The 12,561-nt window shown below is 41.3% G+C and overlaps 1 protein-coding gene across 1 annotated transcript; it reads right to left on the minus strand.

The window, feature by feature from the left end:
• Window positions 1-7,378: 7,378 nt before the first annotated feature.
• On the minus strand, window positions 7,379-12,561 carry ING2 (inhibitor of growth family member 2). Its single transcript, XM_053940642.1, is given in 3 exon segments — window positions 7,379-8,644; window positions 11,984-12,314; window positions 12,316-12,561. Coding segments are annotated over 3 exon segments (1,248 nt in total). The 3' UTR covers window positions 7,379-7,973.

Raw genomic sequence — 12,561 nt, forward strand, 5'->3', positions numbered from 1 at the left:
TTTACCAAGTGGCAAGCATATTAACATGACCCTAACTCAATAACAACTTACTGAGTTTTTGGAATAAACTTCTGTCTCAAAGCTGTATTCCTAAAATAGGAGGAGATTTTTTTTTTACATCCTTCATCCAGCAACAGAATTGATGCAGGAATGTTTCTGGGTACTGTCAGGCCATTCCTCTTCTAAGGAACCTGCAAGATTTGAATTATTGTAAGTTTTTAATTTCTTTTCAGTTAATTCTCATAAGTTTTAACAGCCTTTTACAGTTAGCAGTTACTGAAGCTACAGTTCAGCTACTCCAGTACACTTCACAAAGTCAAGCCTTTGAAATCTGTGGATGCTTTCTTCTCTGCTACTGCACCTCATGCCAGCAAGTACAGGTGAAAAGTCATTAAATACAAGACAGAGGGTTGTGAGCAAAAAATACTTTATTAAATATGAGACTTATGTCTGACCTGCTTCCCCCAAACCAATTTTGTCTCTGTGGCAACAACCACAAGGGTGTGACAAAACATTTGGGATTTTTCTAAGAAAAAGTTTATATACTTAAAATGTCACTTTTCAAAAAAACGTCATCTTTTATTCTTAAGCAGGTTTCAAAAGTGCAGAGCATGTTTACAGGAAAACAAGTCTTGTGGCTGTAAAGCTTCATCAGATAATGCATTAAAAACCCTCCCCACAGTGAGCACGGCCAAAAGTTGCATGGTGTAAGAGTGGACACATCTCTGTTAACTTACCTGGTCTGGCAGTGCTTTGGGAAAGGGCAAGTCCATCTTCTGAAGTTGAGTCTAGAATACTCTGGTATGATAATCACTAAATCTATTGCATGTTCTTTACCCAAAATCATCCAGAAGAACCGTTACAGTTTACTACAAATATTTTAATTGTGTAAGAGGGGAAAGACTCAAAATTATTCTTACCTTCTATTACTACATAAAATGTAATTATACTGTAGATGAATTTACCATGCTGGTGCATACTATCAGTAGATGCAGATTACTGCACTGAAAGTCATAGCCAAAGTATGTATTTTCATTTAGAAAATCTCAGTTGTCTGTTTTCATATCACTTCATCTATTATTCAACATTTCCAAGTTTTATGAAATCAATACAAATACTTCTTCACTGATGCAGAAATTCTGATGATCTGATACTCAGAAATACAAAATCATTTACCATACTTCAAAGCCCTCTCAAAAGCCATGTAGCTGTGACATATCTCTTGTGTCCCAGCTCTGCTGGTTAACTTTTACAATTCACTGTGTTCAACTGACAGTTGTTTGTCATCTCACACACCCTTGGGGAAAAATCATATTTAGGTTTTTTTTAATAGTCTTTACACCTATCTGTATTTGACTATCTTCTTGTTATCTGTCACAGGATAAAAGCTTGTGATCCATTTGAACATCAGCATACAATTTATCCAGTTTATGAAGAAGTACATTATACTGTGATCATCAAACTCCAGCTGCTGGAGGAAAAGGCAAAAGCAGTCCTACTTGCAGGCATGTAAAACTAATTACACTGGCACTGCTTCTTTCTCCAGTAATAGGTGGCATGTTACCATTAAACATTTTCAATGCAAAGTTTCTACATAGGCAGTAATGTAGGAATGCAGTGGGCTGCAACTCTAGTACATTTTTAAATAGAAGTGGTTCATATCTAGTACATATCTAATTTTGATATTATCTTGGTTATATTTGAGAAATTATGGGTGTTTTTTTCCTTTTAAATAGAATATTGAGGACTAGAACTTTGCTATCTGATGAGGTCTAAAAGAGCCTTGTAATAATTCTGTCTGCCCAGCAGCAGCTGACTGGCTAGGGAGTACGCAAACCACCCCCTCTGCCCTGCTTTGTCCCTGCATGCAGGGCAGGATCGGTGATCCTGGTTACCAATCCCTCCCTGTGTCAGCCACCAGGCTATCCAGGCTATTTTAATGGATCCAATAAAGCATTCCTCAGACAAAGGCATTCTTCAAGGCTTGAAAAATACATAGTCCAGAGACAATTGGGTCAAAAATACTTTAAGAACAAGAAAATGGAACTAAGTAAATAGCAGTACCAGATAATCTTCATGCAAATAGAAATTTGGGGGCTTGCATTACCACCGGTTCTGTTTACTCTAGATTTTTAATGTCCATTTATATTCATTCCTACCACTGATAACCTATGCATTGTCAAGCTCAAACAACAAGAAAGCATCTCCACACAAGTCTTGAGACTCTGCTTCTGTAGCACAACTGAAATACCTGTGGGCAAATGAATTCACAACCTCCATCCATTTCCCTCCCTTCTCCTTTAAAAACAAATGAGAAAAAAACAACCAAAACCAACAAAAAAAATGCACACAAACCCCCAAACCAAGAAAAAAAACCCAAACTGAAAACAACCAAAAAAACAAAAAACAAAGAAACCCCCCCAAAAACCCAAAAAGACTAAAACCCAAGAGCAACCAAGCAAAAAAAAAAAAAAAAAAAAAAAAAACCACCAAAAAAAAAAAAAAAAAAACTAAACACAAAAAATCCCAACCCAGTACTGTTCCTCCACTGCCAGCAAATGCAACTATTGTGACAACTTCGTGTTGTCCTTATCTGGGCTGTTGTCTCCCAGTTGAACCTTGCTGTATTCCTTACTGGAAGGTTACAGTCACAAGTAAATTGCAGTAATTCCCCCAAAAGCATGAAACAAGTTTACACATCTAAAATTTGTCAGATTCTTATTCATACTGCATATGCATCCAATTTGCCACCCACAAAAATCTCTGCCTCACTGATACCATAGAGGGACAAAATGAAGTTTGGGGTGGCATCTACAGGCCTTCCATTTCCTTGCCTGACTGGTGATCTAAATAAAACTTTTCAGTATTAGGTTTTTACAAGATGTAATTTATACTATGGCTGTCAGGAGTTAAGATAGTAGTTGCCATGGAGCTTTCATCTTTTTTTAGGTTTTAGTGAAAGGAAGCTGGAAATCAGTATGCTGGGTAGAACCCCGCTCAATAGAATTTTATTCAAATTGGGGCAGGATTTAATCCTAATTTTTCTGCTGAACGTTAGTATCAAAGGTTCTAGAATTCATTCTATTTTCTTCTCTTTCTCAGGAGATGAAAGTTTTCTTTCCAGATTCTTAAACCACACTACATTCAACCCAAAAAGTACCCAAGTTGCTTCCCCTCCATTCCTTCAACTATAAACTGTAACTTTCTTCTTATCTTCATGTGCACAGCTCATCACTGCAGTGAAATTCATTCACACGTTCTTTCATTTTCAGTGGAGGCATTCCGTAAGTATATGAAAGCAAAGCTTTAGGGAGGATTTTATTTTTTCTATGTACACACTAAGCACTAATCTCTACAGTGGAAAACAGGCCTTTGAAACAGAAATTCCAGTTTGAATCTGTGTCTGTGCTACTTATAGCTTCCTGGATGTATATTTAAGAAAAAAACCCAAAAGCATACAATGCATGAAGTGCATCTCTGAGCAATACAAAATTGGCCATGCTAAAGCCAGTAATACTCTGCTGGAACACAGCTGCAGCAGAACAAAAATGCAATTCAGTTTAGTACTTGCAGTTAAAAAAAACATGCACTTAAAACTGAACTTGCCCTATACCAGGTAAATTAAAAGAATGCAGATCTAGATGAATAAAATGAAGGATTTGTTAAAATGAGCTTTTAGAACTCTTAGCCACCAAAAAATTAGAAAGGATTCAGATGAAATCTTCACTTGACCTTGAGACTTGGATTCAAAAGTAAATGACAGCTTCGCTTAATGAAAAGTTTCCCAGAATTTGCACTAAATACAACTGTTTACTGCCCAACTGTAGTGGCACTGCATAATCCTCAAGCTGTTCCAAAACTGCAGAGTAATCAGAAAATTGTCACAGGAGAGAATTTCAAACTCCTTTCAACTCTTTCATGGCATGTATTATAAAAGAGGCATGATAATAGGAAAAAAAATACATCTTTTCCCTTCTACGATATGTAAGTGTGGGACTTTAACACTTGCACATTAACATCTGTTTCTACCACTGATAGCAAAATGTCTTACCTAACTAGCATTGGACAGAAAAACAATTTTGGGTTTGAGTGAAAGCCCTGCTCATCAACTTCAGAGGATCAAATGCAAAGACCTGTGGTATATTTTTCAGTCTGAGGTGTCAATATCAAAGACTTGCAGAGCTACTGGAGATGAGACCTCTTAATAAAAGAAATATATATGCAGATAAGACAGAGAAAGAAGTCCAAGCCCTTAACTTGCTGGTGTGGCCAAATAGCTCATGTTAAGTATGAATTCAGAAAAACCATAGCAGTTTCCTTAAAGCTGAAGTTAGCAACTTTCAAATGAAGAGTCTCCAAAGTTACAAAATGCCATCTTCTTTATAAAGGCCCATCTCAGCTCTAAAAGGATCCAAAACAAAATGCTCATATAAATTCAGGGAAGAAAGGGGCATTTCCCTTACCTCTATTCTGAATCACTTTCAAGACCTGTCAGTATCACATTACCATTTCTGGATATGTAGATTAGTTAAAGCTTGGCAGTGAAATACAGTTAAAACTAGTTTAAATACAGAAGTATTATCATAGTGCTGCAGATATCAAGATGGCCCTACAATATAGATGGCAAGTATTAAATTTCTAGTTTTGCTTTCAAACAGTATGCTTTATCTTATGTGTATTTGTGTTTTGCTTTAAAGCTTATTTCATCAAAATTAATCAAACCAGTCCACAGGACAGTGATCAAGAAACATTCTTGCTTCAATATAATTTCTTTTAAGTAGCTTATGGGGACCTTTTGCTGCTGATGAACTTGCATTACTTTGAAACTGAAAGGCAAAAAGAAAGAACTTAGAAGTGCACCATTTTTTCAAAAGCTACAAGAAAACAAGATGTAACTAGGCTGAATTAGAATGCAGCATTGATTTTCAAAAGAGAAAGCAGTAAACTGTGTAGTCACATATACTACTATCAACTTCCAAAGTATGCATTGTCCCAGTTAATTTTTTGTTTTGTTTTGTTTTGCAAGATAGACTTACTTCATGAGACTCAATACATATCTTTAAGATGAACTGGTTTAACAGTATTTACTTTTCATTTTGACTTCACTAGCAAGGTTCATCCCTTTAAGAAAAGTAACTCAGCATTAAGAAGCAACATAAGAATTCTCTACTTACCTTTCTGATTTCATACTAGCATCTTATGTGCATCTTTAGCAATTACCATTGATCTTCTATGGGAATAGACAGAAACCCACAAAATTTAGGTTTGGTTGAACAAAGTGGTGAAAGGCTAGGTGCCAGATAACATCAGATCTGTTCTCATGTATGTCTTAACAACAAATTAGCTAGAGCATTTAAAAGAAATAATTGCAGAAGCAACCAGTATATTTGAGGCATGCTGCTAATTTGCAATATAAACTGAACTATTGCAACATTTGAGCAATATCATGTATTAAGCCAAGCAAGTGCCATTTCTCCAGCACTATCTTCACTGGAAGCCTTGAGAATTCCTATTCACTACTAGAAGAGTCATTAGCATAAAAGAAAGCATCCCTGCATTAAAGGTATTTATCTGGACCACTTTCAAGATCTAAAATTTCCTTTCTGTAACACCCCAATATACACTTCCTACTTCAGCAATTATTTCAGATTAATTATATAAGGCTCCCAGATTTCCTCTCTGTATTGGAAAGTATTCTTGATTTATCCAATACAAATTCAAGCAATACTTTTCCAGATAAATCAGTAACATTAATGGTTACAATTTCACTTGTACTTTGTTCTGCAACTTCAATGCTTACTTAAGCAATGTTTGTTTTTTAATACTAGGGAGCATGTCCATTTTAGGTAAACATTAGATGATCATACAATCCTCAGCCCAAGGTTTCCAATCAATCTTTTCCAGAAGGAAATTTGAGAATCCTTAAGCCATAACAAATAAAAAAAGGAGTCAAACGTTCAGAAGACAACTTACAGCCACTTATCTCCAACACTGGTCTGATCGTTCTCCATCAATAGCCATGATCCAGCCCCTCAACTCTATTTTTGCAACCTGAGATCAGCCAGTAGGCCTGGAAAGCAAGGTAGGGATAAGGTTTACCCTCTATCCTATCCTACTGATAGTCAGAGCCCTTACAGGAGTTTCCTGCAGGAGCTGTTTACTCAATGTGGTGCGGGTCTCCATACTGGAACACTACTCCACTTCATAAACCTACAATTTTAGAGCAAAAACTCAAACCTCTGCCTTTCCACTCCTCTGGTACATGTTAGCAACTTGCAAATGCAAGTTCCTCAGATCATACCTGAGGAAACAGGCTTGGTATGTTACTTACCTTATAATACTGAGCATGCTGTGCATCAGTTTGTGCCATCTGGTCTGACAGCACCGAGGCTTTGTGCCCTGCATGGCACATTCCACCCTCAAGCCCCAGCTGGCCCGGCCCTCTAGTGGAGATGCAGAAAGGAGTTCTGATGGCATTCATCCATCCCAGCTTGCTTTTGCTCATCTGCCTGCCTTCTGGGCTGCTCTCAACTCCACACAGCTGCCTTCTAATCGGGCTTGGCCAGAGCTTTTCCCTCTGTACTGTCAAGAGAAACCTTAGTAGCAAGGGACAGAGACCTACAGGGACTTCTGAGAACTTGCAGCCCACCCTCAGGTAACCCCAAAGCCAGCCCTGCAGAGCTGCTGCCTGCCTTGCCAAGCCCACCCCAATTCCAGTCTCAAGAGCACTATTGAGCAGGAACCCTAGGACTGAGCTCTGGTACCCCACTCACTTCTCCATTAGCATCTCCCATTGCAAAAGAGCAGCAACGGCTGTTTTCATCTTTTTTTCACCTCCTTTAAGGCATGGGGATGAGGAAGTTCACTTTTAACTACCACCCAAGTAATGTTTAGATACTACCAGCATACTTCAGGATGCTGCTCTTACATCACCTGTCAGAAACCTGCTGCGATTTGTCTGTTGGCTCTGTGTGTTTTGTTTTTTTAGTTATCTATCAACTTTTTATTGAAAGCTTTTGCCTTCAGGCTTTTTAGGTAGTAGTCCAAGAATGTTGGCGCTGTGCCTAAACCCAGGTTTGGCCACATGCACACAAAAATCCTACTTAAGGATAGGCAAAGTTTACACCCCAGAGAATATCAGTCATGTTTCAGCTCTCTACAGATGGAATATAATGGAGATTCCATCTCCTTTACAGTTTCTGTTCCCTGAAATGTTAATATCAATATCCCCTCCTCTCAAGGGATCCTTCTACCACTTCAAGGCTTATAGAGAGACCATGTTAAACGATAAAGACCATGTCAGGATGCTTGACAAAACCTATTATCAAAAACTGAGTATACACCATAGTTATATCATACCCAAAAACTGACTCCCAAGTATAGTCACAAAGACAAGAGTTTAATGTTGGCAAAAAAGAAAAGTTAAAGTTAGTGGTATTTTCTTCCTTGCAATAACATACTGGTCATATGAAAGTCACTGGAGAGGTCTGCTTATAGCTCGGAAGACTTTTACAGTTACAGCTGAGTTCAAAACCCCTAACTCCAAACGCGTGATGTTAACACAAAAACTGAAAATGTAAAACCAGGGATAAAGAACAAACTCAGTTGTTAAGATGCTAGCAGAGATGTGAGGCCTTTCAACCCCTTTACCATAACAAGAGAAGTTCTTCAGTAAATTTCCCACCACCATTATTTCAGGATTCACAAGGTTCTTTAAAATACTAATGGGGTAAGTTGAAACCAAGCGCCATCTGCTTGTAATGTCTTCTGTGAAAGGTCTGAAGCCACCCTGTTTCAATTATTTGGTTATTCAGTGCAGAAAGTTAAAGATCACAGAAGGCATAACAGTTTTTAATATTAATATTATAGATTAAAAATTATTGCATAGTCTTATGCATTTCCTAAAACAATGTTCTCTGGAAATGAAATATTTTAATATAAAAGGAGCAACTCTTTAAAACAAATTGTTTTCACTACCTCGATCTCCTATCTTTTTTTGATTTGTCAGTACATTTGTCCATTGTTTTCTCATTGTCTCCTCTGCACTTGGGGCAATACCATTTGCCCTTTGGTTTGTACGTGAGTCCAACACAGGAAAAATGGAACCACTCAATAGGGCACTGTTCATTGTCACATCCTATCATTTCACCATAAGACACTTGGTTGCATAAGCAGTAAGTTGGTTCATTGGGATCAATTGCAAATTCCACAGGTGAAACCTCTCTCTCCTGTTTGGCTTTGGATCGTTTTTTCTTCTTGGAAGATTTTGATCTCTTCTCTTTAGGTGGCTGGTCATCGCAGTCATCGATACCATTTGCTATGTGGCACAGGTCGCGGCTTTCGCTGGTTCGCTGGCGACGAGGTCTACGGGAGGATCTCTCTGGCTGGCAGGACTCTATCTTGGCCTTTTCTAGAGGCTTTTCATTCTCAGACAGATCTTGAAAACACTGAGAGTGTGTTTCCATTTGGCGGGCTCTGTTCTCTACCAGTTCTAGCATCTGAGTAACTATTTGAATTTTTTCATCTCCAAGTTCTTGACTGTTGATTAATGCACGCTGAAGATGCTGCTGCAAGCGTTTCTTCTGCACAGGATCATTTTCTGACTTGTATTTTTCATAGACATCATCTATTTCTTTTAACGCTTCTATAAAATAAAGATAAATCATAGGAATAATTACACAAGATGAACATGCTCAAGAAAACAGAAATATATTTCTAACTGATGAGAAATAGTACAAATCTTAATTATAGTATACCCTAGTGAGTTAGATTGAATATATCATTCAAGTGGCATGTGGTCATCAAATCAGTGTTTAAGGTCACAATCTGTTGCAAGAAAAAATTCTCATGTTCTAAGAAAGAGCAAGCTTATTTTAGCCATTGGAAAAAGAAAGGATAACAAAAGAGAGGGGACACAATAGTTATTGAGGCATGGATAATCCAGATCCTCCTTCCATCTGAAACAGGAGTTTCTCTTAAGAGTCCTTACCACATCAATTCCAAAACTCGACCAGCAACCCAAAGCAATCACTTATTTTATCACACAAAGAATCCTGAAATTTATAGAATCGTCATATATCATGATATATAACAGAATTAGTTTATCCAGGTCCTCTGTCTTCCCCTCTTAAGCATCTCAAGGTTTGGCATTACATTGTCAAGTATACATAGTTATAAAAGGAATATGACAACTGAAGTTACATAATAGCAAATTTACAATCAGAATGAAAATCAACTTACACCCCTCAAAATACTTTGCCGATTATCAAAACAAATTACAGCAAGCTGCATTTTAAATCAAGGTTGAACTTTTCAGAATAGGTGACCTTCTCTTTAGTGCATCATAGGATATTTTTAAGCAACTAGTAAATGAGTGGCTCACAGTTTGATTCTCAAGCTTTCCCTCTTCCAAGTCACGCAAAATAACTGCATGAGTTGCTGTGAATCTTTCACTAAATTTAGTTCCAAGCAGCAAGTTTAATGAACCCGAATATGAGATCAGTAAATGTCTTATAAATCAGTCTTAGTCTTGTACTTTGCTGTTCTACATTGCTGGATTTTAAAATTACTTTTTCCAAGCCAAATGTTACACTAGATCTCCACATAAAGGACAGAGAAACTCCAAACAGGGAAGGAAATAATTAGAAGAGCTGACAGTGGAACTTGATGTACAGTGTTAGGTACAGTATTGGTTCAATCAGAACTCAGGATTTTATTTGAACAGGTAAGGGACTTTATAAATGGTATTAAACTATTTACTTCTAAAACAGAAGTTATGGAGTACAATCTACCTCTTCCTAAAGATCTGCATTTAAATAGTTTGCTTTCATTTTAAAAGAACTTGTCTGCACTTTTGTGCAATAATTCAAGCTTGTTATCTCCACATCATTCCTAGTGATATTTTTTTTCCTGCTGATATCTTGGAACAGTAGCTTAAGCATGACCAACTGATTTTTACTATAAATTCTGAAACCTGTATGACAACAAGAGCCAACTGCATTTTGTTCTGTTCCAGACTTACACTAAGGTAAGATAAAAATCACTCCTCTGGCCTGTCCAGTCACTCAACCTGTATTTTCTGTATTTTAATATCACCATTCCAGCTACCATTTAAACCATAAGCTTTGTTTCCCTGTACCTTCAGCTGCATCCCTTGCCTCTTGCCCTGACAAGAGAAATAAATTTTTTAGAAATCTTGCTCTCAGCTCCTGAGAAGCATGGAGTAGGGTACTTTGTATGCTGTTGAACAAGAAAGGCATAACCAGAGTACAATATTGTACAACCACACTATCTCCCACCCAGACTTCTTTTATTGGAGGCAGAAGTGTAGGTACAGATAGATTAGACAGATTTCCTCTACTGGGAATGCCCTACCCAGAACCGTTCACAAACAATAGCTGTTCGCTCATTCATACTGTGACAGAGCACAACATTCACCCTACATCGGTTATTGCCTGGATGCAGCCTGTGAAGATACGCTGAACTTTACACGGATCAACATCCACTAAAGAGAGCAAAGAAGTTTTGGACTGACAGAGATTACCAAAGTTTACCAAACTTCTTGTGAATCCCCAAAGATTTGACAAAGCATTCATAAACATTAATAAACAGCTCTGAAACCTGTTTAAAAACAAACAAACAAACAAAAAACCAAACAAAAAACCCAAACAAAAAAACCAAACAAACAAAAACCAAAAAACTCCAACTCAAACCAGGGCCAAGTGTTCATTACAGATAATCTGATTAAGTTTGGTGGAGCTAATAAAAGCTAAAATGATTTGTTTTCTAAGCACAAGAGTGACTCTTTCCCTCCTCCACAGACCATCACGACCTTTAAAATTAACTGAAATAATATGGCATTGCTTTTAAAATTTTCAAGCTTGAGTCTAAAATATTTTTATCCCATTTTTAGGGTTTTGAAGATTTTTTTTGTTATTGTTTTTTTAAAACAGTTGAAGGCTTTGGTTAAAATTAGCAACAAATTTCTTTTATGGCCCAGTATTGGTAGCTGGATAAATACACAGTAATAAAGAGTCTAAAGAAAATATTTAACTACTGAAGTCTGATGATTGCTGGCTAGTCACCGTGGATCAGGAGGTAAATAAAGAGCCAGCCTTGACTAGGAATTCAAAATGCTGCAGGCAAGTCTATGCCGTTTAAACTTTAAAATCGCAGGCAACTTACAAAAGCCTGTTCTTATGTGTTTTCTCGGGTAATTAGAAAGATAATTGAAAGAATCCCTTCACAACAGCTGCCTCCTGAGGTGGCCCTTCAGCGTCTAAGAGGCCTTGACGGTCCCCATGGTCCCCTCCTGCCCACGCCGAAGGAAGGAGATGCGGCTCCAGTGCCGACTCCACGGGATCAAATTCCAGCCTCGTGGCAGGGGCCGGCTGGCAGCTGCCGGGCACCGTTGTGCCCCGCAAACTCCGCGGGGCGCAAGGTCTTTAATCGGCACTGAACTTGCCTCCCGAAGGAGCCGTGCCTTTGGATGAGGTTTAGGGCAACTTCCCGCTCCACAGCCTCCCTACACGACCCAAGAGAACGCTGCTGGCGCTTCATGTATCCCCGCCCCCACCGTGCGTGCGCTCTACCGTGGGACGGCCGCTGCGTTCCGCCGGGACGCCGCCCCCCGGCTCCGCACGGCGGGAGGAGCTGCGGGGAGGCCGATTTCCGGACCCCACCTCCAGCGGCACCGCCGCCGGTTCGGGCAGCGGGGCTGCCCGGCGGGGCGGAAGCGACCCCAAACGGCGGAGCCGGGGCCTAGCGCCGGGCGGCGCGGCCCCGCCGGCCCCGAAGTGGGGCGGCCTTCCCCGGGATCGACCGGGCGCCGGGAGCCCCGCGCCCCCGCAGGCTCAGCCCCGCGGGGCCCCGGCAGGGTTTCACCCCGGCCCCGGCTCCTCGGCGCCGGGCGCATGTGCGGCGGGCGGAGGCCGTCCCCTTTCCCCTCTTTCCCCGCCACCCGGTGCCCCGCGGCGGCGCCCACCTTGGCACTGCGTGTCCATCTCCCGCAGCAGCGAGGCGTTGCGCTGGATGTCCAGCGGCAGAGACTCCACGCACTCCAGGTAGTCCTGCACGTAGAGCGAGAGCAGCCGGGCCCGCTCCCCGCCCGGCGCCGCCGGCCCCGCCACCAGCTGTGGCCCCGCCAGCATCATCCCCCCGCGCCAGCAGCACATCCGCCGCCGCCGCCGCGCCGCCCGTACCGGGCGCGGGGTCCTTGCGGCGGCCCCGCTCCCTTCTCCGTCTTCTTCTTCTCCTCCTCCTCCTCTTCCTCCTCCTGCCGCCGCCCCGCTGCCCTCGGGCGGCCGCGCCGGGGGGGGGGGCGGTGAGCGCTTGCCGGGCCGGGCCGGGCCGGGCCGGGCCGGGCGGGTGCGACCGCCCCTCCGCGGGGTCCCGCGGGTCGCGCGCCCCTTCCCGCGGTGCCGCCGCCGGAGCAAAACCCCCGCTCGGCGCCCCCGCCCCTGCCCGGAGTGCGCATGCGCGAGGCCCTGCCCTTATAAGGCGCGGCCGGCGGCGCTGCCAGGGGTTCGCATTCTCCCGCCTTCCCCAGGCGCGCGCTCCCAT

Source organism: Vidua chalybeata, chromosome 4 (assembly GCF_026979565.1).
Source record: "Vidua chalybeata isolate OUT-0048 chromosome 4, bVidCha1 merged haplotype, whole genome shotgun sequence".
Classification (NCBI taxonomy): Eukaryota; Metazoa; Chordata; class Aves; order Passeriformes; family Viduidae; genus Vidua; species Vidua chalybeata.